Raw genomic sequence first — 24,783 nt, forward strand, 5'->3', positions numbered from 1 at the left:
TTTAAAAAGGAAGTTTACATGAAATGAAAAGTATGTTTTCCAGTTTACCAAAATGTATCAGAGACTTGAAAAAGCTTTGTACTCTGCTTGATAAATTCCCATTCTAGGAATCTGGCTAAGGAAATAATTAGAAACTGGGATAAAGATTTATGCACAAAGATGTTTATCACAGCAGTTTTTACAGTAGCAGGAAGTAAAAGCAACCTCAATGTTTAAATATAAAGGAATGTGTAAGTAAATTACACTGTATACATAGGATAAACAAACTACATAAAAGGTTTTAATGATATGGAAAAACACTTATGAAGGAAGTGAAAAAAATCAGTATATAAAAAATTATATACTGCATATAACCTTAAGTATATAAAAATATGACTAAACTTTCACATCTGTGCATGTCTAAATAGAAAAGACTAAGTAAATACACTAAAATACTGATGGTGTTTTGTAGAAAGCAGAATTATTATTGTTGTTATTTCTACGTTAAATACTTATTTTCCATACGTTCCATAATGAATACAGTTTGATATTTGTCATCCAGGAAACCGTAGAGCAATTAAAAACAGAAAGGTGAAATTTTTCTCAGCATAAGTTTGGCTTTTGATGAGATGGCATGTGTGTTACTAGTGACATATTTCTAAAGGACCATTTTGTGTGCTGCGTGTTTTATTGATGTGCTGTTATACTCTGGGGTTGCAAATTACATGATGAGCTCAGCACTTTCTGGCTGCCAGAGCCTTGCTTTGCCCATCACTTCTGTGATTTGCAGGCCTCCTTGGGCTCACTCAGAGTCATATGGATTGCTACATGCTGGGCTGCTTGGGTGTGACACTTTGGGATGGATGATGTCTCCAGTCCTTTAACAGCTGACTGTCTGTCTTTCGTGAAGGTGGCCCCTACCCATGGCTGATGGAGCTGAGCACAGCTCAGCCACGTGCAGGATTCCCTCTCCCAACAGAGCAGGCCCTTTACCTGTTTCTGTTTTACACTGAATGTTCCAAGATGGTCTTGTATGGCAAATTTGGGTGCTGCCTGTCAGATGCTTCATCTCTTGTGTCCTGTTTAGATCCAGAAGTCCTACATTTCTGAGTGTGTCTGTGAGGTACCATGACAGACATTGCGCCGGACAGGAAATTTACATTGCATTCTCGCTATCACTCAATTCCCATACCTTACAAAGAAAGCTTTACTATCCCCATTTCATGGCTGAAGAAACAGGCCCATAGGCTAAGTAATTTTCCTGGGGTACCAGTAGATTTAAATGGAACCCAGCCAGAGCTTAGTGACCTCAAGATTGGTGCTCTTTGATGTCACAGACTTAGGACAACCAAATTTTCAAAGATCCCAGTGGAACTTCCATCACAGTCTATGTAAACTTCGGCTTTATCTGCCTTTCAAAGCCCTTAGCTACTCAAAGGTAGAGCATACTGCCCTCAAAATACCCACGGACATCCTGTTTATGTCTCTGTATCACTGTTAGGAGAAATCATATTGACAACCTTTATACTACACCCTGGAGTCACATACTTTGGACATGGATAGAGTCACTCAGTCTAAAAATTTTGTAACAGTGTTGTAAATGGATTTGGAGATGTCTGAATGCCTTTGTGAGCCCTGAAGACAGGACTGCCAGGAGTTGGAGGCCTGAGGCCCATGTTGCGCAAGAAGTGACCTATCACATGGTATTGTTGCCATGAAATAACAGGTGCCACCTGCCTCAAACACACACGTGCCTTTGATTTGGGAGGCAGAGGGCGTGTGGGAGCTTGTTCCCTCTAGGCAAGGCCCAAAAGTGAATAGTATTCCTTACTGTCATTGTTAATGAATCAAACAGTACTGAATATTGAAACTGACATGTAGAAATTGTCCCCACAAAAGAAAATCTATTGGAAAAAGAAGATAGTATCTTCTCTGTTCTCTGACCTGTAGGAAGAGAGAGGATGTGTCCCAGGCCCCAGCAGATCCTGGAATGAAATCCACTACGTAGTACCTCCCACACAGGGAGACCACATAAAAATACCTAATTATTTGAAAGACCAAACACTGTTCTTCTTTATACTACACTGGTTGGGTAGATAAGAAATTAGAGTAAAACTTCACAGAGGCAGAACAGTTCAAATACACATATATGCTGTGAACAATGGGACCAGCCCAAATTAGTGAAAAGTATGAGTTACTGAATAATTGTTAAATGCAGTTTTATTGATTTAAAAAGGCCAGACACTAGGAGATAATTCATAAATGTTGGGTGGGAGTTTCTATGAATAGAATGGTAGATAAATGGGTAAATGGATAAGTGAATGAATGAATAAATGAGGGACAATATCCTCATTTTAAAGTTGAGATCACATGAGGTATTGAATGGCAGAACCAGAATTTGTATCTAAGGTGTCTGGCTCTAGACTCTTAGTTTGTAACCACTAAGAGTTCATACGTGCATGAATAAAGGAATGTTTGAAAACCACTTACTATACCAATATTACGCTGCTAAAGCATTTGAAAAGTGTGTTTCTTTGATTTCGTATGTTGCTTTAAATGAGTCCAGAGCACATCATCTCATGGCTGGGAAAACTGAGACAAAAAGAAAGAAAGGTCTTGGCTCCAGCCCCACAGCAGCCTGTGCCCAATTGAGGCCAGGACTCAGACCTGCCCAGGACACCTCCAGTCTCTCACTTTCCAGTCCACAGTCGCTCCGGTGCTTTTGTGTGAACTCATCTCTCTGGTCCATGTTTGGATTCCTTCAAATGTTCTGCCTTAGAGGATCCTAAACTGACCATTTACACCAAGGTTTCCCCAGTATGGCAGCCCCGGAGACGCTGCAGCTTGTTTCTAGCATGGATTTGGATTTCCTTTGCCGATTAGCTCACCAAGAGGGACACAGATAGTGCCAGGAAAATCAGCCTGGGTCTCTAGAAAGGGCGTCTCCAGTAGGCTGCAAGTACAGATTCCCACCAGCAGGTAGCAGCAGAACCCGGCAGTTACAAATGCCCCACCTAGAGGATGGCTGCCAGGTTGGACTCCTGACTTCTCTGCCTAGCTGAGTGACCAGAGGGAAGTCACTTACATCTCTCTGCCTCCATTTCCCCCTCCACAGAATGGGCACAACAACACTCACCTCATAAGTTGTTCTGGGGTGCATAAGGCATTATACACATAAAGAGCTTAGTGGTGGTGCCCATAGTAAGTTCCCAATCCATGTTAGGTATTGTTTTATTACCACAATTAGCATTCTGCTAGAACACATTCCAAAGGATTATCCACATTAATCGTTGTTCTAGAGCTTTGTTTTATTGGAAACTGCAATGAAATGGCCACCAGCTGGAGTTTTAAGACCTTTTGGTTATCCAAAGAGCCTTTATAATTAATCTTTATAAAGAGATTTTTATATAAAAGTGCCAGGTACTAGTTCCTAGTAATACTGGGGCTGCAATGGATTTCCAATAGAGCAGTGACTTGTCCACGGCCCACAGCTTGCTGGTCTCAGACCTCTCAGAAACTTACCTTCCATCAGAAAACACAGGACTGGGTACAGCACAGTCACCTTTAGAGCACTCTGCTTTGGTCCTAAGCAACCACAGACCGACTTATGTTAGAACACTGAAAAAAATATTTTTTGTATTACTTGGCACTTTTCCAATATTAAACAAAAGATGTATTGATTAAGTCATTACTTATAACTGTATTCCCTGAAATAGCTGCAGATTTGTTTACATACTATTTCTTTTCAAGTCATGGACTTGGAGACACTGATACATTCCAAGGAAAGCATTTTGTGAGATTTTCCAACAGAAGTGATGTTGTCTTTCCTGGCAGTGACCCTTCTGTAACTTTACTGAGTCTATCCTTGTTTTTGCAGCTGTGCCTGAGCTGAAGCTTCTCTGCGGGGCAGACGTCTTGAAGACCTTCCACACCCCCAACCTCTGGAAGGACGCGCACATCCAGGAAATAGTGGAGAAGTTTGGCTTGGTGTGCGTGAGCCGGGTGGGTCACGACCCAAAAGGGTACATCTCAGAATCTCCCATCCTACGGATGCACCAGCACAACATTCACCTGGCCAAGGAGCCCGTGCAGAATGAGATCAGTGCCACATACATCAGGCGAGCCTTGAGCCAAGGGCAGAGTGTGAAGTACCTGATCCCCGATGCTGTCATCACCTACATCAAGGCCCACGGCCTCTACACCAAGGACAGTGCCTGGAAAGGCAAAAGCACCCAGAGCGCTGAGGGAAAGACCAGCTAGGGAAGGGGACTTGGCACCCACACCTCCTCCACCAAGCTCCTGCTCGGGAGAGGGCTGTTAAGGTTTCTGTTTGAATTTGGTTTTTGCTTCTCCATTTTTCATTGGTTTATTTCTACAACGATTCTACTTCTGAAGAGTCTTCTGTCTCAGGAAGAGATTCTTCTTTGTGGGAGAGGAAAGGTCTAAATCACAAGGATGGACATTTATCAACGAAGTTAAAGTAGCATGGCAGGTCATTAGGATTAGGCAGAATCTCTCAGAGCTGCTGGACCAAGGAGGACTACTTATTTTGTGTGGATGGTAATTACAGCGTGCACACTGAATGCAGTTCTGAGAATGGCAGGGGCCCCTGAGGGTCAGATCAGAATTGCCCACAATGCATTTTTTAACTAGGACCAGGTGCAGCATGCTAGTCTTGATTGGAGAGATTTGACAGGATGCTAATTACTGAACAGTGGGTTTTGTCAATGCCCTGGTTTCAGAATATGAACTGAGGAGTCAAACAGTTGGAAACAGCACATTGCTGATTTACACTGAATCTTGCCTTACAAACCATTGTCTGCCTGACTAACCAGCCCTTCATAAAATTTAAACAAAACTCTTTCTACATAGTGATCCTCAAGCAGTATTTTTCATATGGCAAGTGCAAGTATAAAAGCCGGGGCTCCTGATTTCCAGGTTTCTAAAAAGGAACTGAGGTAAAACAGATGCCTGACTGTTTTAAAGGATCTTTTTTTTTAATGTTTTATGACTGCCTGTCTGTTTGAATATTGGCAAAGGGATAAATAATAAATTGACATCAAAAAGTACTAATGAAAAGTTTCTTCCTTTGTTATATTATTAATGCCTGATGTCCCAGCTGTTTCTCTTCTTTTTAGCTGCTCCATGAAACTTGCTGCTATTGCAGTTGAACTGGCATGAATTTAAAAGTGTGTGTTTCCAGGTAGTAGGAATGGAAGAAGCAACTGCTTTTCAGTGCCATGCAAATGGCTTTCTAAAAGAAAGCACTGGGTCGATAGCTTTTTTTCAGGTGGGCCTTTGAAATATTAGAACAGGGGCCTCGTGCACTCAGGATTTGTCATTCCACTCCCAAATTAGGGAAAGGTTTTGATTGACCTAATTCTGTTTGGGTTTACTCTTTAAACTTGCTGACCAGATGACTGAATGCATTCAGAATTTAATTATCCATAGTTTTACTCTGGTTCATCCTTGCTCTGGGTTTGGTCATGCAGAAAAACAAAGGGCCTGTTAGGAAGAATCCATTATCCACCCCCAAAACATACCAGTGTTCACATAGGTGTCATGAAATATATGAATGAAGTAGGAAGTCAAGATTTTCTGGATCCAGCAAGTTCGGGTGGGAAGCAGATTTCCATCCCTGCAACCGCTGAAGCTGCCAGCCTTTCCTCACCCTAAATAAACTCTGCCCTCCAAGAGGTCAGGACCCTGATAATTCAGGGGAATAGAAATCACACAACTTTGTCCAAAAGCTGCCACAGCAAGCTGTGTGATTTTCACTAACTCCCTTCCCTACTGTTAGTCATCGTTTCCCTGCCTGTAAAGTGGGAGGTTTAATCAGACACCTCTAAAGTATCTCCTAGTTCTGGTTTTCTAAGACTATGAGTGCCTCTGGCTTCAGCCTATCCAGCCTTCTTTGGATCCAGTACACGTACAGCCAGACTGAAAGCTCTCCAGGGGCAGGGAATCTTTGTTTTGTTTGCTGATATATCCCAAATGCCTAGAAATTTGCTACAGAAAGTGAACTGCCAGAACAGCAATGTTTGCACCCGCTGGGAGCCAGCAAGAAATGAAGACTCTCGGGCCCTACTGCAGACCTGCCTCAAAATCGGCATTTTGATATGAGTCACTGGCTCAAAACAGTGCCCCTTACAACAAATAATAGTTTTATTTTCAATAAATTGAACATATGATTGAGATTGTGTGACTTTTACTATGGTGAATATCTTCTATCTTATCCTCAGAGCTTCACTGCCACAGTCTTCTGTGTGGAGTGGAGAAAGCAGAGGAAAGGGGGGGAAAAACTCCAACCTACAAACAGTTGCAGTGTCCAGAAAAAATGATGAGAGGGAGCCTGTGGATTTAAGGCAGGATTTCTCAACCTTGGCAATATTGACACTCTGGGCTGGATAATTCTTTGCTATATGGGGTTATCCTGTGCATTTGGCGTGCTTAGAACATCCATGGCCTCTTGCCACTAGACGCTAACAGTACCCCCATAATCGTGACAACGAAAATGCCCCCAGACATTGCCAACTATCACTTGGGACATCAAATAAGAATATGGCTGTGAGAGGTGTGTATATGAGGAAGGGTTCTCTATTTCCTAGCAGGGAAAATCAAGAGGCAGCAGCTTTAGAATAGTCCTCTTTTATAAAGGAGTAGTTGGGGTGGGGGGCTTTCCTGCCACTCATGAAGTCATGTTTATTCTGCAGACACCATGCTGTCCACAGTAAGAATTAGAAGCCACATTCATGACTCACAGTCACACCCAACTTGAATCTCCCATTACCTTCAAGTGCCCTTGGTTACTTTCTCTGCTGCATTTTCACAGGGTCCAACATACTCTGGACCCTCAGTCCTGAAACTTGGGGTTCCTGGTAGCAGAGACTCTCAATGAGTGGGAGCTAACAGATTTATTATTATTACTGTTCAAAATTAAGAATTAATTTATTCAAATCACATTTACTGAGGACCTCTTGTGCCAGGCACTAAACACAGTACAATGGTAAACAAAATAGGCACTGTTTCTACCCTCAAAGGGCTTATAATCCAGTAGTGAGTAGACAAGAATCAAATAATCACACAACTAAACACATGATTCCAAACTGTGATGAGGGCTCTGAAGGCAAATCCACACATAGTCTGCCAGCCAGAGACAGCAGGTTCACTGCAAAGCTCATGATGCTTAAGCTTCAGTCTCTCACTTGCCCAGGCCCTTTCCAGGGTCCTAAAAAGGGCCCTAATTATGTGGATCTCTAATTTCAAATCAATAACTTTTACACTTATTTCTGAAAAGGGGCCTTCAAAATTGTACAAGATTTTGACTATATAAAATGGATTTGCCATGATGACAGTGTAGACAGAAGGGAAATGACCATGGATTTGATACATGAAAGGTGAGTTCACAAGACCTGAGGATGGGTGGCAGCAACTGGCTTTCAGGAAGGGGAAACATCATATGCAAAGGCCTTGAGGCAGAAGAGGCCAAAATGTGCAGCATGCTGAGATGGATTCATCCTCAATTCCTGGAGAAGGGGTGCCTTGTTGCATCATGCACCTGACAGCAGGAGTCTCAAGCCCCCATGCCCCTGTCCAGCCTTTCCATAGGCTCAGGGCACCAGGTCCAACCAGGCTTGGAGGTGATGCCATCATCTCCCTCATCCCTGTGTGCATGATGCATCCCCTACTAGGCAAAACATCCATTTCTGAGCCATTACATTGTCTCTTTCTAAAAGAAAACAACAGAACCACAAAACCTCCTTCATTAAATATATATAAATGAAACATGATATATCTTAATTTCTGTACTTTCACTTTATCTCATTGATTCATGTAGCCTCCCTTTTCTGGAATCAGAAGAGAAAAATATATCACTGCTGTGCTCCTGATTTAATGTGTTGACACTGACCTGTATACCTGATTCCACATTCCTTTCCATTCCCTCGGGTCTTCCCTGCATCTACTTTGCCAGGGTGTTGTGTTTATTTTGCAAGAACAGAAAAACAGTGGTTTGAGCTCCTGAGTAAATAGAATTTCCAGCCTTAAATAAAGGTTCTTCTGTGATAGCATGCACTGCCCAAATGAGAGGAGCGCTGTATCCTAGCCTGAGGAAAGAATTTTTCATTTATAATACTGTCTGTATCACTTGGGACGGAATGATGTGAAATCCCATGTTAAACCGTCAGTGCTCTAGATTTGCAAGGTACATTTGGTAATTGGGTTAATACATAAATATGAATTTCCTTATCCCCATCCTCACACTTTCTATACTAACTGTTTTTGCCATCCCTTTCTGTAAAGGTCTTCATGCATACATTGTGTTCAGTTTCAGTCATGAAGTTATTTTCTTGGATCAAAAATTGGCATTATAGATATACATGTGTGACTAATAAACAATCTCTAACAATGCACCTGGGCACACGCCTCAGAATATTTTAGTATTGTTAAAATAACCTCAGAAAGAATTTTTCATGGCACCACAGACTGTGAGGACTAGCGGGAACCTTCAAATTCATCTGGTCCCACATTTCCAAATTATCAGTATGTAAATCCCACGAATAAATGGAGTTTCACTACTAGAAAGACTAATAATGATAATGTATTCTGTGGATGAATTTGGGAAGGTCTCCTTTCCTTTCCCCTGCCGAAAATCTATAATGTGTGGAGTGTGTGCCCTCTGAGTCCTACCTTCCATACACCCTCTGAATGGAGCTGCTTTTCTCCATCCCTTCTGTCACCTCCCCATCTGAACTGCCATCATCTCTAACCTGGACCACACAACAGCCTCCTAACAGGATGCCCCAATCCATTTCTGAATCCTGCAGTCCATTCTCCACATAGTAGGTAGGGCACTGTATGTGTGTGCAAATCTGGTCATATTACTTCCCTTCCCAAACTCCTTCTGAGGGACATTAAGAAAATGGAAAGCCACAGACTGGGGGAAACATTGCAAAATGTATGTTGGAAGCAGATGCTCAGTGCCACAGAGAAAAATTAGCACTGAGACAAAGGATCTTTCAGCAGTGCAATTTTTACTTCCTGGACTGCAGGAGGGGTACCCCCACTAGCCATCTTGCCACAAGAGTACAATGAACAAAGGAAAAAAAAAACATATTTATCCCTTATGCATTTGGGCTGCCCTCACTGCTGTGTCTGGTCTCCATTGGCTGGACCCAGACCTCACGATTTAAACTAAAATCTGATTGGCAAAAAACTTAAAACTTTTCTAAACAGGTAAAAGCAATGGAGAGCTGGGACATGTCTGTGAGCACATCCAGCACAGATATCTTGGTTCAAGTTCAAGGACATAGAATGTACTACATACCTGTAAGCATGCCATGTTTATCAGCTACATAGGATAGGGCTTAACAAAGGGTTATTAGCACACTTATGATTTATTCTTTAACAAGAAAGGAAACTTTAAAGAGGAACTTTTTTACATCCCACAATGTGCATCTAATAAACAATTTAAATTCAGGATATATTAAAGAACTCTAATGACAAAAACAAGAAGACTAACAACCCAATTTAAAAATGGCCAAAAGATTTGACTAGACATGCGCAGGAGAGGGGAGCATAGCAGGCCTGATGTTGCTCTGCAGAAAGGTCTGCCTGTGGAGTTGGCCCTTGCCTGGCATCTGAGAACCTGGCTTTTGGAATGTTACCTATGTTTCTAACTGATAAGGCTGTTTTGTCTTCCCGGTGCACTGAATCCTACCTTACCAGCTTGCCTAAACTGTCTGTACAAACTCTATGATTTATGGTGCACACCTGCTTTTCCTCTAGGAGTTTGGAATTTCAGTAATCACGATTGGTCATATGGCAGAAGAGTCCCTACATCACTAGTCCACAAAAAACTCTGGATGTTGAGTCTCAAGCAAAGCTCCTGGCAGAAACAACATGGACTGGTGCTGCATTTCACTGCTGGAGAAGAAGCATGCTCAGTGAAGACCCCACCCCGGAAGAGAGAACTTTAAAAGCCTACACTTGGATACCTCCATACTCTACCTCAGGCATTCCCCAAACTTTTTACACAGGGGGCCAGTTCACTGTCCCTCAGACCGTTGGAGGGCCGCCACATACTGTGCTCCTCTCACTGACCACCAATGAAAGAGGTGCCCCTTCCTGAAGTGCGGCGGGGAGCCGGATAAATGGCCTCAGTGGGCCGCATGCGGCCCGCGGGCCGTAGTTTAGGGACGCCTGCTCTACCTTATGTACCTTTCCTCCTGCTGCGTGTGTTTTCACCATGATAACCATTGCATGGATGCAACTGCTGACTCTGAGGTCTGTGAGTCCTTTAAGCAAGTCCCCAAACAAGATATTTCCCCAAAGAAGACATATCAATGCATATAACATGCACACGAGAAGGCACTCCACACTATTAGTCTTAGAGAAATACAAACCAGAAACACAATGAGATACCGTTTTATACCCACTAGAATAATTAAAATTAACCTAGCAATCCACTCCTGGATGTCTATTAAAAAGAGATGGAATCCCATTACTGAGTATATACCCAAAGGACTATAAATCAATCTATTATAAAGACACACGCACACGTATGTTCACTGCGGCACTGTTTACAATAGCAAAGACTTGGAACCAACCCAAATGCCCATCAATGACAGACTGGACAAAGAAAATGTGGCACATATACACCACGGAATACTATGCAGCCATAGAAAAGGATGAGTTCATGTCCTTTGCAGGGACATGGATGAAGCTGGAAACCATCATTCTCAGCAAACTGACACAAGAATAGAAAATCAAACACTGCATGTTCTCACTCATAAGTGGGTGTTGAACAATGAGAACACATGGACACAGGGAGGGGAACATCACACACTGTTCGAGGGTGGAGGGCTAGGGGAGGGATAGCAAAGCGTGGGGAGATTAGGGAGGGATAACAATAGGAGAAATACTTAATGTGAGTGATGGGGGGATGGAGGCAGCAAACCACCATGGCATGGGTATACCTGTGTAACAATCCTGCAAGATCTGCACATGTACCCCAGAACTTAAAGTAAAATTTAAAAAAGAGAGAGAGAGAGAGAGATAAAAACACATGTCCACTCAGACTTGTAGGCAAACATCTATAGCAACATAATTTTTTATAGTAAAACACAAGAAGCAATTCAAGCGTCCCTCAATAGGCAAATACATAAACGAATGTATCATATCCATGCAATGGGATTCTGTTTAGCAGTTTTACAAAGGACTAGTGATGCCTGCAGCAACGTGGATGAACCTCAAAATGAGCTAAGTAAAAGAAACAGACACAGAAGATACATATCAAATGATTCCACTCACATGAGATTTCTAGAAAAGCCAAAACTATAGAGAAAAAAGCAGGTCAGTGCCTGGGAATGGGATTGGTAGTAAGCGGGCACAAGGAAATTTTGGGGTGATAAAAATGTTCTAAAACTAGATTGTGATAATGGTTGTACAACTGTATAAACTTACTAAGGCTCATCAAACTATGCACATAAAATGGGTAGATATTGTGTTATATAAATAACACCTTAATTAAGGAGTTTACAAGAAAAATCTTGGGCCAGGTGCAGTGGCTCACACCTGTAATCCCAGCACTTTGGGAAGTCAAGGCAGGTGGATCATGGGGTCGGGAGTTCAAGACCAGCCTGATCAATATGATGAAATCCCATCTCTACTAAAAATACAAAAATTAACAGGGTGTGGTGGTGTGTGCCTGTAGTCCTAGCTACTCAGGGGGCTGAGACAGGAGAATCGCTTGAACCCAGGAGGCAGAGGTTGCAGTGAGCCAAGATCACACCACTGCACTCCAGGCTGGGCAACAGAGCAAGACTCCATCTCAAAAAAAAAAAAAAAAAAAGAAAAGAAAAATCTCCCTATGCTTCTCTTGCTTCCGCTTGAGGTGAAGACGTGGCTCCTCATGGGGTGGCCGCCTCTCCCCTCCAGCTCTTTCTCTGTCTGCTTCATCTGTGAGGCTTTCTCCAGTTTCTCATCGCACTCTCTTCCCCGTGAGTGCTCCAGGTGCTGCTCCCTCTGCCTGGCATGCTTTCTTGCCTCTCCACTTCTTTAGGATAACTCCGAGTCTTCTTCAGCTCTCCACCTCAAGTCACATCTCACAGGAAGCCTGTCTGGCGCTGCCCACTGCACTCCTAGCTCCCTGCCCTTCGCCTTAGGGACACTCGTCACTCCTGAAACTATTGACTCTTCTCCTAAGCACAGTTTCTGGCTCACAGAGGTGCTCAGTAAATATTTCACAAAATAGTGTCTGAATAAGCATCTGAATAGTTCTGAGAAGCTCATGATAAACATGCTTAACTTTATGTAAACCAGTGTTTTTGAGGTATGTTTTCACAAAGAACACCTACTCTACTTTTTTTTTGTTTGTTTCATTTTATTTGTTTTGTTTAAGATGGAGACTCTCTCTGTTGCTTAGGCTGGAGTGCAGTGGCGTGATCTCAGCTCTCTGCAGCCTACCCCTCCCAGGGAGAACCCCTTTTTATACACATATAGTGTTGTTTGATAATACGTGCAACACGATATTCAGAAGACCAGTTCAGGAAATTACTGCCTAAAGGTTTTTTCTAGTTTTTTTCCTGCTACAAACAATGCTGCAATAAACACTCTTATGCATAAACCCTTAGAAGCTAATGCTTTTGTAAGATGGATTCCCAGGAGTGGTTATTGCTATATCAAATGGTGTGTGTACATTTTATTCTAATAGATGTTACCAGACTGTAGACAGTAGATTTTAAGTAAGTTGATTTAAAAACAAAAAAAAAGCAGAATCCCTTAGAGTTGCTAAAATTCTCATTTCCTTATTCCTTTGCAGAGAATCTCCTTCATTATCTTTGATACAAACCTAAGCAAAATCCATTTCTTTATTTCAGCAGATAATCTATGATGAAGAATTTCAGGAATTAATTTGCGATGGAGAGATAGCAATTCACAGGCAAACATTGTTCCTGGCATTTGCTGGGTGCCTAAGTCAAGGACTATTTTTAATAATTGGCAAAAAAGGAACTCTTCAAACTGTCTAAATAAGGGAGGTGGGAGCATCAGGTATCATAAGAATGTCAAGAATGGAAGGACCCAAGGACAAGACATATATACAGGTTTCAGGAGTACTGGAAAAAAGGAAGAAATTGAAGTTCCCTTCTCCTCCTCCTCTTCCTTTCTCTTTCCCTCTCCTTCCTTCTCTCCTTCCTCTTCCCCTCTTTCTCCCTCTTCTTCCCTTTGTCTCTTTCTTCCTCTCTCTTATTCATCTTCTCTCTCTCTCTCTCTCTCTCTCTCTCTCTCTCTCTCTCTCCCCCCCTTCTCTCTCTTCTCTCTCCCTATCCAGCAGCAGCCTTAACACCTGTACCCAGGTGACATTCCCCCTTCACCCCTCATCTCAGTGTCATGATTCTAAATTCCTAGAGATACTCCCTGAATGGGCTTGTTCATCCTTGCTCATGTGGCCATGACTGGCAGGTTGGGGCCATATGCTTCTTCTTCAAACTGAGCCAGTTACATTTTTGTACAGGGGAAGAGTAAGTAGGAAGGAAGGAAATGATAGGAACCTCCAACACCAGAGTAAGTGCCCCTTAAGTCACAAAATCACCTGGCATTTTGTGCATATATCTCCTTACTCCTGTTTTGCTGGAGGCACTGAACTAGGATGCATGCTGGTTGTCAAAGCACACCACTGGAGGAAAGGAAAGCTGGCAGGGATGGCACCTGCATGTCACCCACCCTTCACTCTCCTCCTTCCACTGTGGGCATCCAGGACCTGAGCCTGGCCGGTTGGGCAGAAGCTGGGCCTGGATGAGCCTGACTTCCACAGAGGAGGACAGAGGAAAGGGACTGAAGCTGCCTGGTGAGCCACCACCTTCAGCCTGATTCTGCAAAGGAACCAGGGCCCTCCTGCCCAAGAGGCTCTCTGAGCTAAGGACTGGGAGCATCGAGCCAGCCCTGGGGGCCCAACCCTCTGCAACAGCCCCAGAAAGCTGTCTCCTCCCTTACAACCTCTCTGGGAACCCTAACATGGCCAAAACTCAACTGGCTTGTTGAAAAAGCATGGCAAATCTGTACAAACGGATGTTTGTGAGGATTGTGTGGATTTTCATCTCATCTCAAGATGTCATCTTATCTTTCCCAACCAGTGCCCTGCACCTCCTTCCCATCAAAGCTGGAGGAGAGCCTCTCCTCCTTGCTCCTGTGCCCTGTGCATCCCCAGTCACATCCCCACTCATCCTGGTTGCCCTGTTTCCATGGCCATCTCCCTGGCCTGACTGTGCACCTGGTGAGGGCAGGGGCTGTGTTGGAACCAGCTCAGCGTCTCACAGTATGCAGACCAAATGCCCATGGAACGGCTTCTGGATAGTCTGGTGAAAGCCTGGCATCCACTTCCCTGTCCTAACAACATCCTGACTTCCTTTTAACAGCTTTTCTTCCTCGTCTGGTGGAGTACTGCTGCATGCTCATTCCCAGCTTTTAAATCTGAAGTACAGCAACAGACTGAAAAAGAATGAAGGTCATTCTAGTGGAGGTGTTCTAACCAGAACCCAATATGAGGTCACACTTGTTTTTCTTATTGCCCTCCAAAAAATGTCGTTTAGTGCTTGACAAGCCATCTAATTAATTTTCTTATTTCTTAAGATCTCCAGAATCTGTTTCTGTTCTTTGCACCTTAAATAGGAAGGGTAGGGAGATAAAGGAAGAAAAGGAGGGAGGGAGGGAAGGAAGAAAGGGAGGGAGGAAGGGAGGGAGGGAAGGAAGAGAGGAAGGAAGAGAGGGAAGAAAGGAGGGAGGGAAGGAAGGGAAGAAGGAAGGGAGGAAGGGAGGAAGGGAGGAAGGGAGGAAGGGAGGGAAACTAACTCAAACCCTGAGTGAGTGAATGGATGAAATAAGACCACGACCTGGCTGGAAAGCCTGCTATCAGCAGGGCAGAAGTGGACAGTGGTGACGGTTGCTGTGATGAGCAATACTGTCTTTCTGGAACAGCCAGACCAAGCCCAGACATTCACATCTATGTTAACCCTGGACCAGCCATGGAGATGGTTTCAGAAAATTCTCCCTAGACTTCACAAATGTTATCAGGTCTATGGTGTCCTCTGCCATTTAATGACTAATTGACCCTACTGAGCTCCTGCTAACAGACACAGGAAGGCCACAGCCCCGGCCCTCAGATTGCCAGGGTCAGAGTGCAGGGTAGCGGCCAGGGCAACTAAGCAAGAAAGATGTCAGGACTCAGGTTCCCAGCATGCAGAGAGCATGAGACTCACCTGCAGAGCTTGGTAAAGATGCCATCTGCTGGGCCCATCTATACTGTGATTCAGTAACTGGGAGTAGGCCCAGGAATCTGGGCTTTACCAGCACCCCAGGACTCTGAAGCAAATGGTCTCTCTTCAGAAGACACTGAGAATTGAGAGAAGGAAGAAATGCAGGTAGGTGTGCCCCGGCAGTAGCAGGCAGCTTGGCCTCTGACTGAACCTCTGCAGAGCTCCCAGGGATGGAGCACGTCTGCCCTTCACCCCTCCCAAGTTAATTCCTCCCAGAATGTCTTCATATTGTGCTGCTGTCACTCTGGTGTCAAAAGCATTCAATAGCTTCTCATCACCTCGACAAAAAGGCCTGGCTTCTTAGTCAACCTTTGAGCCTCTGAATTTCATCACCCCCTTTTGCACCTGTCTGCTCTCTAGTTGTTAATCCATGCCCCTGAACATCTTGAGATCTCTGTCGCTGGAATAAATCACAGGTCTCCCACCTCACAATCTTTGCCCATACCATTTCTCTTCTCTGGAATCCACACTCCTCTCCTCTTATCCTCTCTTAGTGCTATTCAGTCCTTGAGAACCCCTCGAGCCCTGTGTCTTCCAGAAAGCTCCCCCTCCCGACTCTGTTCCCCCTCCTCTGACCTCGCATCTCTGTATTAGACACCTGAGGCTGACGTGGGGGGTTCTCTGCCTCTGAATCAGAGAGTGTCAGAGAGTCCATGAGGAGAAATCCATTCACACTGCCTCATCTGGAAAAACTGGAATGAAACGGGGTGGTGCAGGCAGATTTCCAGAGCAAGTCTGAGTTGGACTCTCAGGTCTCCAGACCACGGCGTCAATTCTCAGGGCACACCGGGCATCCTGACCCAACTCTAAGCTCTAAGTTGACCCACTGTGTTCTTGTTTCATCAGCCCGGTTCTCCCTGAGCCCCTTTCTGGGCTCCTGTCTTCTCTCTGCTGCATGTGGCACAGCGCCCACCTGCCTGCAGGTGCATTGTGCTTGCCCAGGCATCCAGAGGCCCGAACAAAATGGTTTCCTTCGTCCCTCAAGAGGACCCTAGACTGACAAATCACCAGCTGAAAGGTGTGAATTCAGCAAAGATCACACCTTATCCCACACCTCCAAGGAAGCAGCCCAAATAAATGACTCCACAGTGCCGCAGTAACAGAAAGGAGTGTGGGCTTTGGAATCACACACAGCTGGGTTAGAATTACGGGGTTTTGACTTATTTACTCTCTCCAAATTTCACTATTTACATCTGTAAGAGTGATAAGAACATCTATCCCGTGGTGTGGTTCAAGGATTAATTTAGATAATATATGCAACAAGTTTGTTACATGGTGACCACCCAAACAGTGGCTAGGATCATCCTCGTCATTGTCTTCATCAGGCTTTATGAAAAAAAAAGTTCTGAACCTTTCTTTGATGCTCATGATAATCTATTCCAGTGCTCCTGTGTCTTGCCTGGGGCCCCTCCACATCCACTATCTGGTCTGCCAAGGAAAATGAAGGCAAGTACTTTGGCAAGGGCCCTGGGAGCCTAAGTGCAGACACAATTCTTTTAAGTGGAGATGGGCAGGATTTTGAATATGCTACTCCCTTGAGTCAGTCAGCTTTTGCTGTGTAATGAACCACTCCAAAATTAAGTGATCTAAAATCAGAGCCATTTATTATTTTTCATGAGTCTGTTAGCCAGTGCCTCTGGGCCAAGATCAGCTGATCTTGCCTGGGCTCACTTACACGTACAGTGGTGACTGGTGGTGGTCTGGGGTAATGTGGGTGGCTGAGCCATGCATCCATCACCCATCAGACCAGCCAGGTACGTTCACCTAGAAGCAGGTAGTAGTTTCCCAAGTGTCTGACAACAGAAGCTGCAGGCCTCTGGAGGCTATGCCCAAAACCTATACAACTAATTGCTTCCACCACAAATTCTACTGGTCAAAGCAAGTCATGAGGCCAGCCCAAACTCAAGGGGTGGGGAAATATGCTCCATGTCCTGATAAGAAGAGCTGCAAAGCACTGTGCTTTATGGCCACTTCTGTAATCTACGCAGCAGACCTCAAACATTTCTCTGCATCGCTTATGGTTCGTAATTGTGCATCGCAGTAAAAAACAAAAACTCTGTTTTAAAATAAAGATGGATGGATGGTTGGAAGGAAGGACAGAAGGATATCTGTTAGATGCGCAATGCTCTGTATGAATGAATGAGTGTGTAGATAAGTGAATGGGCAGGCAGTGGGACAATTTCTGCGGAGGTATATTATGTGGGTAGATAAAAGGAGGTTGTTGTAATAGATGGTGGATTTGTGACTGGGTGGAAAGGCGACCTTCACACCCTACTCTCATCCCTATAGCCCTGGAGCATAGTGGCACAAGAACAAGACAGCTGTGCCTGTCATTGTATGTGTCCTGGCCATCTCCTGGCAAACAAAACCCTACCCTCTCTACTCCCTCTACCCCCACGGTATGCTTCATTCCTGCTGCGCCGGCTGGCTTGCCACAGAGGCTCACTTACACAACTTTATTTCCATAACCCCATTTCTCTCCTCTTCTCTTGTTCCTTGTCGTGACACTCTTGTGCTTAAACCTTTTCAGTGGCTCCCGATTTTCTACAGGATGGAATCCAAGTAGCTTGATAATATCTGTAAGGCTCTCCATGGCCTGGCCCCGCCTGTCTCTTCAACATTTTCTCCCAGGGTGTTGGACCATCTCATCCCTCCTGCCCGCCACTGCTCCCCATTTGCAATACTGAGCCACATTTGACTATTCCACTTTCCCTGAAGATGCCAGCTTTCCTATACCCTCAACCACTGTCTTAACCTTGAAGCACATTTTACAATCCTCTACTTGTTACATTTCTATCTCCCACTGGACTTTGACTTCCTCGGGATTGTGTCTCACTCATGGCACTGCCCTCAGCATCTAGCCCAGTTCCAGGCACCCAGAAAGTGCCCAGAAGTGTTTGTTGAAAGGATTCATAAGCTCACAGCTTTGACACCTTCCCCTAGTCCTCTCAATGAGTATCCATTTTAAGCTCATGTTACTGTACGTCCAGCTCTTGATCAGGTGCTGAGAGGAATACAGAAGGAATTTAAGACAGTCACTAGCCACAAAGCATTGACAGTCTTGGTGGAGGAGCTGAAGCAGATGTGGACAAGCACTCACACATGAGAAAAATCTCTGTCCACCTAAGGTAGTATAAGCAGCACAGCTGGGAGAGCCCAGGGCTCTAAGGATTCAGAGTGGAGATCACGGTGAAATGGAAATACAAGGACCTTGGTGAATGGAGAATAAAGAGAAGGTGGAGAATATTTGGGCCAGGGGCTCACGCCTATAATCCCAGCACTTTGGGAGGCCAAGGCAGGCAGATCACCTGAGGTCAGGAGTTTGAGACCAGCCTGGCCAACATGGCAAAACCCTGTCTCTACTAAAAGCACAAAAATTAGCCAGGCATGGTGGCGCGCACCTATAATCCCAGCTACTCAGGAGGCTAAGGCAGGAGAATTGCTTGAACCCAGGAGGCAGAGGTTGCAGTGAACTGAGATTGTGCCACTATACTCCAGCCTAGCAGAACAAGACTCCATCTCAAGAAACAAAACACACACACACACACACACACACACACACACACACACACAAAAGAAAAGACGGAGAACATTTGGGCCAGGGGATCTACACTAATAAGACTAGACTGTGAGGGCACAGAAGACAAAGCCACCAGCACGAGATGGTAATGAAAAGGGAAGTGAGCATAGGGCTGGGAAAAGATGCTAGGGCCGGAGAGTGGAGGGACAAGGAAGAGAAGGAAACTGAGTCCTCAAAACTGCCCTGTGAGGGTGATAGCTCAGAGACATTATATGACTGACTGACCCAAGACCACATAACTAGAGAACAGTGGTCCTGGGCTAACACCAGGCTGACTCTAACAGCCAGCTCTATTCATTGCATGGGACTCTATCACTCCAGAGGCACTCCGGCTTAATAAATATTATTATAATGCTACTTAGAATGTGTTCTCTGTTCCTGAATCAATGTGCTCCTGGCCTATTCCTTATCTTTTTAGAAGTATAGACTCTCCACAAGCTGCCTAAACATCGTGTTTATCCTCTGCTGCTTCCAAGGAAACAGGACAGATACTAAGGCCTTGAGGCTAATTCTGAAGGGGTGACCTTGGCTCACTCCTCGAGGCTGCCCCTCTTCGTCATGAGTCAGCATGAGCCCTGATCTGGATTCACTCACAGGGAAGGCCTTAGAGAACTCAGTCCCCTGCTTCCTGGAAATCAATACATTTTTGACCAGCTGCTTCCCTTTCATCTCTTCATTGTACAATTCTGCCCCAAGAACACAAAACATTGCTATGGCAAGATTTGTTCCTTTTAAATCTGGCCAGAGCCTCACTGAGGTGCATTAATCTTTAACTGTTTATAGATTTTTCTGCTTAGAATGTATGCCCTGTGCTTTCATTTCACTTGGGGATTCAAATTCTACTCCCATATTGATGATGACTTAGGAGACTTATTTTCTCTCTGGGATTTCCTTCTGCAGGCTCATTTATCAGATCCAGCAAGCCAGGATCCCATGGATCTTTGCTTCATTCTGGAAAAAATATGTATTTAAGACCTTGGGTTTTAGGATCAGACAGAGCCAGACACAAACTGATTCCCCAGCCCTGCCACTCTACCCATGTGACCTTGAGCAAGTTATAAAACCTCTCTAAACCTCATTATCTTCTGAAAGTGAAGGCCCAATGGAGTATTATCTTACCCAGGATTCTATAATCAGCAAAAAGCCCATAAATGGTCATAACAATTACTCTTGCAAAGTCTTTAACTTATGCAAGGACTCCCATCTCATCCCACCCTCCCATCTCCCCTCTTCTTCCAAGGGTAGCTACCTGCTCTTCCTCTATTCACCTTATAGATCCACCTGCAATTGTACCTCTACCCATTGCCCCTAATTCGCTCAATAAGAGGGTGCAGGGTGAAATACACAAAACTAGGCTGTAAATTTATATAATTCATATCTTTTTCAAATTTACTCCTGGCAAAAATACATTTTAAGAGTTAAACCAAAGTGAAAACACAAAATTGATAAATATTCTGAGAAGTCTTAAGCCCTTAAGCCCAAGTACACCAAGTACTTGAGAAAGACTACTCAGTGTAAGAGATTAAAAAAAAAAAATCCTTCTCCACACTCATCATTGGCTCAATGACTCTATGGAAAGCAAAACAAGCAGCCATGTGGATTAAGAATCTGCTACACCTCTGTTCTATCTAAAACTAACTTGGCAATGGCTGCTCCTATTTGCCGAACTTCTCAGACAGCCTCTTCTACCTCCTATTTCAGTCCTTTTATGGGCATGTCATGGGGTGGGGGCTGACTGGCCTCTAGTAGCAGATCGATTATACTGACCCTTACCCCCACTTTCAGTCACTCTAATATAACCAAACTGTCATTGACATCTCACTTAAAAATTCCTTTAGTAATTGCTTCTGACTAAAAAACATTCCCAGATCACTGTCATGACATCAGAAGGGACAGAATCATGACATTCTCAGTTGTTTCATCTATGATGTCTCTCACAGGTTGAAATGGCCACTTAAAGACTGAAATAAGACTGAAATTCAAAGGCTGACTGTTTGTGATTTCCTATCAGCTGTGCCACTACCTAAGATGCTGTCTCTCAGCTGATCCAGCACAGTGCACAACCATCCTGTTTGGCATCCATAACCCTACCATCCCCCTAGTCCCACTATCTGGGTTGGTGGGCCTCTGAGACTCATAAGGTCTTCACCCCCAAGATAGGGCCGTCAGGACACAAGACATGTTCCCCCTGGCACCACCTTGGAACTCATGTGTGGGCTTCCACCAGCCAATGGGTAACCCATATCCCCACCCCACATGTATGCTTGCCCCACTGAAACTACAGTATTCCACAGGACTCATGTTTCATCCTCCAGAAGGCACTTCCCTTGCGAATGGATTGATGTCTATAACGCTGCAGGATTGGAGAGGTGAGACCCAGGTATATTTGCAGAAGGATGTTAGGCTGGGCGAGTAGGCTGGGATAGATAAAGTCGAAGGTGTTCTGTTTTTCACAAGACTGACACATATCAATAGAAGCTGCCTCATTGAGTGCCTGGATCTGCCCACTGAACCATGTTGTCATCACTGTGGGCAGGATCCTTGCCAAGTTCCACCTGCTGAACCACCCTTTCCAAGGTGCCCTAGGCATCTAGTGGCAATACAGAAGGGTCTATCACATGAGCCTGTGGTTGAATAGCCGGAAGGCATGTGAAAAATGGCCCTCCTTCCCTAAAACTGGACCCTGACATGACTTAGTGGGGAGCCCACCAAGATGGTGGATAGATATAGCTGCTCGTGAGGTCACTTCCCATCTCCCCAGATCCTGGGAGACACTGCTCTACTCAGAGCCCTGAGCCTGATACATACGGCATTTCTGGTAGCATGTTACACTGGGCAGCCATTCACATGACATAACATCCAGGAATAAGAACTACAAATTCTAAAATAAACCCAGAAGTCATATTTGTGTTCAGTAGTTGCATCCCACTCTGATAATTATTCACATGTGCAGAGGAGATTAATTGAGGCTTTTATAATGTTGGCTAAATAAGAAAATGACTACTCACTTTTTTGTATCAGAACCCTCCCCCAGTACAAATGGGAATTACCCTGAGATACCCTTTTTCACTTGCAAAAATCCAAGAGTTTGACAACATCATCTGATGGGAAGGCTGTGAGGAAACAGATGCTTTCGTACATTGCTGGTGGAAAAGCAAAATAATACAATTCTATGGAAGGAGATTCAGCAATATCTAGCAAAAGTGCATTAGATACTTGCCCTTTAACATAGCAATTCCACTTCCAGGAATCTATTCCAAAGACACACTGACAAAAATATAAAAAGACATAACCCGCTCATTGCAGCACTGTTTTTTATAGGAAAAGACTGGAAACAACCGAGGTGTCCATGAGTAGGATACTGCTTCCGGAACCTATAGTACACCCACAAAAAGGAGCACCATGCAGCTGTAAAAGAGGGGGCAGCTCTCTGTATATTACCGTGCAGTAATCTCCAGGATGCTTTCTTAAGCTAAAGAAAAGTAGATGTTATGCTACCACTTCCCAAAAGAGCAGAGCTATAGATAAATATTTAAATTTATATCTTGTAATGAAAGAATAAGCCATAAAATAAAAGAGATAACCAATGATATTGTATAAAACTTTTTTGGATCCCAATTCAAACAAATATACTGAAAAAAAATGAGATAATTGAACACTTGCTGGATATTTGATGACATTAGGAATTAATAATTTTTTTCTAGTTATGATAATGTTGTGGTTACATTTCCAAAAAATGACTCCTTAGAAGCAGTCATCCAAAGAAGTTGCAGTCCTGCACAATTATATGTTCCCTGCAAGATAATCTCAGAGGGCCCCACAAAAATGTGCCCGAAGAAGGAACTGCCTTTGAATACCCACCAATCCAGACAGACAGAAGCAGATTATTAACAGTGGAAGTGAGAACTTCCCAGTCAAATATCACTACCCCCTTTCCTTGTTTAGTACAGGAGGAATAAAAAATAAAAATTTAAATTTAAAAAGCCCAGCTTGCTGGGTAACATAGAGAAGGAAAATCCAGAAAAATAATTTCCTTTAGCTTTCTAGCCCAAAGTCATAAACTGGGACAGATAGAAGGTTGAGATCACATTAAGGTCTTGCTTACTATATTGACTGACTTTTTATTACTGGAAAAGGATATTTTGTTGTTGTTGTTGTTGTTCCTTGATATGGTAGGCAAAATAATGGCTCTCCCAAAGATGTCCACATCTTAATCTCAAATAGGTTATCTTTTTAATGGCAAAAGGGACTCTGGAGCTGTGATTAAATTAAAGATCTATAGATGGAGAGGTTATCCTGGATTATGTGGGTGGGCATGATGCAATCACCTGGGTACCTATACAAAAGGCAAGAGAGTCAGAGAAGAAATGTAAGGAAGGAAGCAACAGTCAGAATGAAGTAGCCACAAGACAGGAAATGCAGGCAACATCTAGAAGCTGGAAAAGGCAAGGAAGAGATTTTCCCCTAGAGCCTGAAAAGGGAATGCAATTCTGCCAACACCTTGATTTCAGTCCATGAGACCCATTTCAGACTTCCGACCTTCAGAACTGTAAAAGTTCATGTTGTTTTAAGCTTTTTTTAAAAAATGAGTTCTTATCTTTGAGAGACACTTTCTGAAATGTCCCCAGATGATATGATATCTGGTATTTGCCTCAAAATCATTTTGAAAACTGGGGAGTAGTGATGATATAGATGAAACGAGATTGGCTATGGGTTAATAATTGTTGAAGCTAGGGAATGAACCCATGGTGGCTCAATATACTATTCTCTTTAAGTTTACATAGGTTCAAGATTTTCTGTAATAAAATAGCTAAGAAAGAGAGAGAACAAAAAAAGAGGGAGAGAAAGAAGCCCATCTCTTGTACTATATGTCATAATCTCAGAAACTAATATGTGATTAAATGAAGAGGGTCAGACAGAAAGTAGCTGACCCACTCTGCAGAACCATTTTCTACACAGAAATAAATCCACAGGCCACCCTCAAAAGCAGATTGAAGATTCTGGGGCCTGTAGACATGGTGTCTCATTTGCATGTTTGAATATTCATGAACTCATCAAAAAGGAGTGTCCTCAGTAGACCTCAGTGCCCCTCAGCCTCTGTGGCCTCTTGACAAGCTCTCTCACTCCCCGATGCAGGAAGGCAGCTTTGTTGGGCCACTCTCATCCTTTCAGTCATTAACCTCACAGATGGCATGGTGACAGCTCGGAGACTAGAGCAGGGTCATTCTCCATAGCATAACTCCAGAGATATATTTGAATACAGGAAAAAGGAAGATTTTACAAGTCTACAAGATAACAATGATCCCTTAAGAAGAAAAGCAGGGGAGTGGTCTCAGAGCCAGGGAAGCCAAATGATAAATATTTTCTTACAAGATGAGGGAGAAGTACCAGGCCACCTGTCCCCTGCTAGGAGTGAATCTCTTGATGTGTGGCAGACCTGTCAGAGAGGGTGGAAGGAGATTGCAAGTCACCCCCTACCCCAGGGTCTTGAGAAAAGTATCTTCTGGGGGGTGGGGACAGAGCCTTGGGGTCTGTTTCAGGGCTCTCTGCTCTAACCTCATTGCCTTTGGGAAGCTCTGCTACCCCAACAACTGGGGACCCTGACAAGCTGCTTGATTTGCAGTGACATAAGCATAGTACTTCCCACCTCACAAAGCAGGCAATCAAGGCATCACTTCATGGACATATTTTTCTTTTCTTCTGTTTTTCTTTTTTTCTTTTTCTTTTTTTGAGGCAAAGTCTCACTGCAACACCCAGGCTGGAGTACAATGGCACGATCTCAGCTCACCCTAACCTCTGTCTCCAGGGTTCAAGCGATTCTCCTGCCTCAACCTCCCAAGTAGCTGGACTACAGCGTGTGACACCATGCCCACCTAATTGTTGTATTTTTAGTAAAATGGGATTTCACCATAT

At 43.9% G+C, this 24,783-nt stretch overlaps 1 protein-coding gene across 5 annotated transcripts in view; it reads left to right on the forward strand.

The window, feature by feature from the left end:
* NMNAT3 (nicotinamide nucleotide adenylyltransferase 3) overlaps positions 1-6,146 on the forward strand; it is a 96,751-nt gene extending 90,605 nt beyond the window's left edge. For all 5 annotated transcript variants that reach the window (XM_010330425.2, XM_074405837.1, XM_010330427.2 and 2 more), the window contains one exon: positions 3,857-6,146. In XM_010330425.2, coding sequence (XP_010328727.1) covers positions 3,857-4,239 — 383 coding nt within the window. In that variant the 3' untranslated portion in view covers positions 4,240-6,146. The remainder of the gene's footprint in view (positions 1-3,856) is intronic.
* The last annotated feature ends 18,637 nt before the right edge of the window (positions 6,147-24,783 follow it).

This window comes from Saimiri boliviensis, chromosome 9 (assembly GCF_048565385.1).
Source record: "Saimiri boliviensis isolate mSaiBol1 chromosome 9, mSaiBol1.pri, whole genome shotgun sequence".
NCBI classification, from domain to species: domain Eukaryota; kingdom Metazoa; phylum Chordata; class Mammalia; order Primates; family Cebidae; genus Saimiri; species Saimiri boliviensis.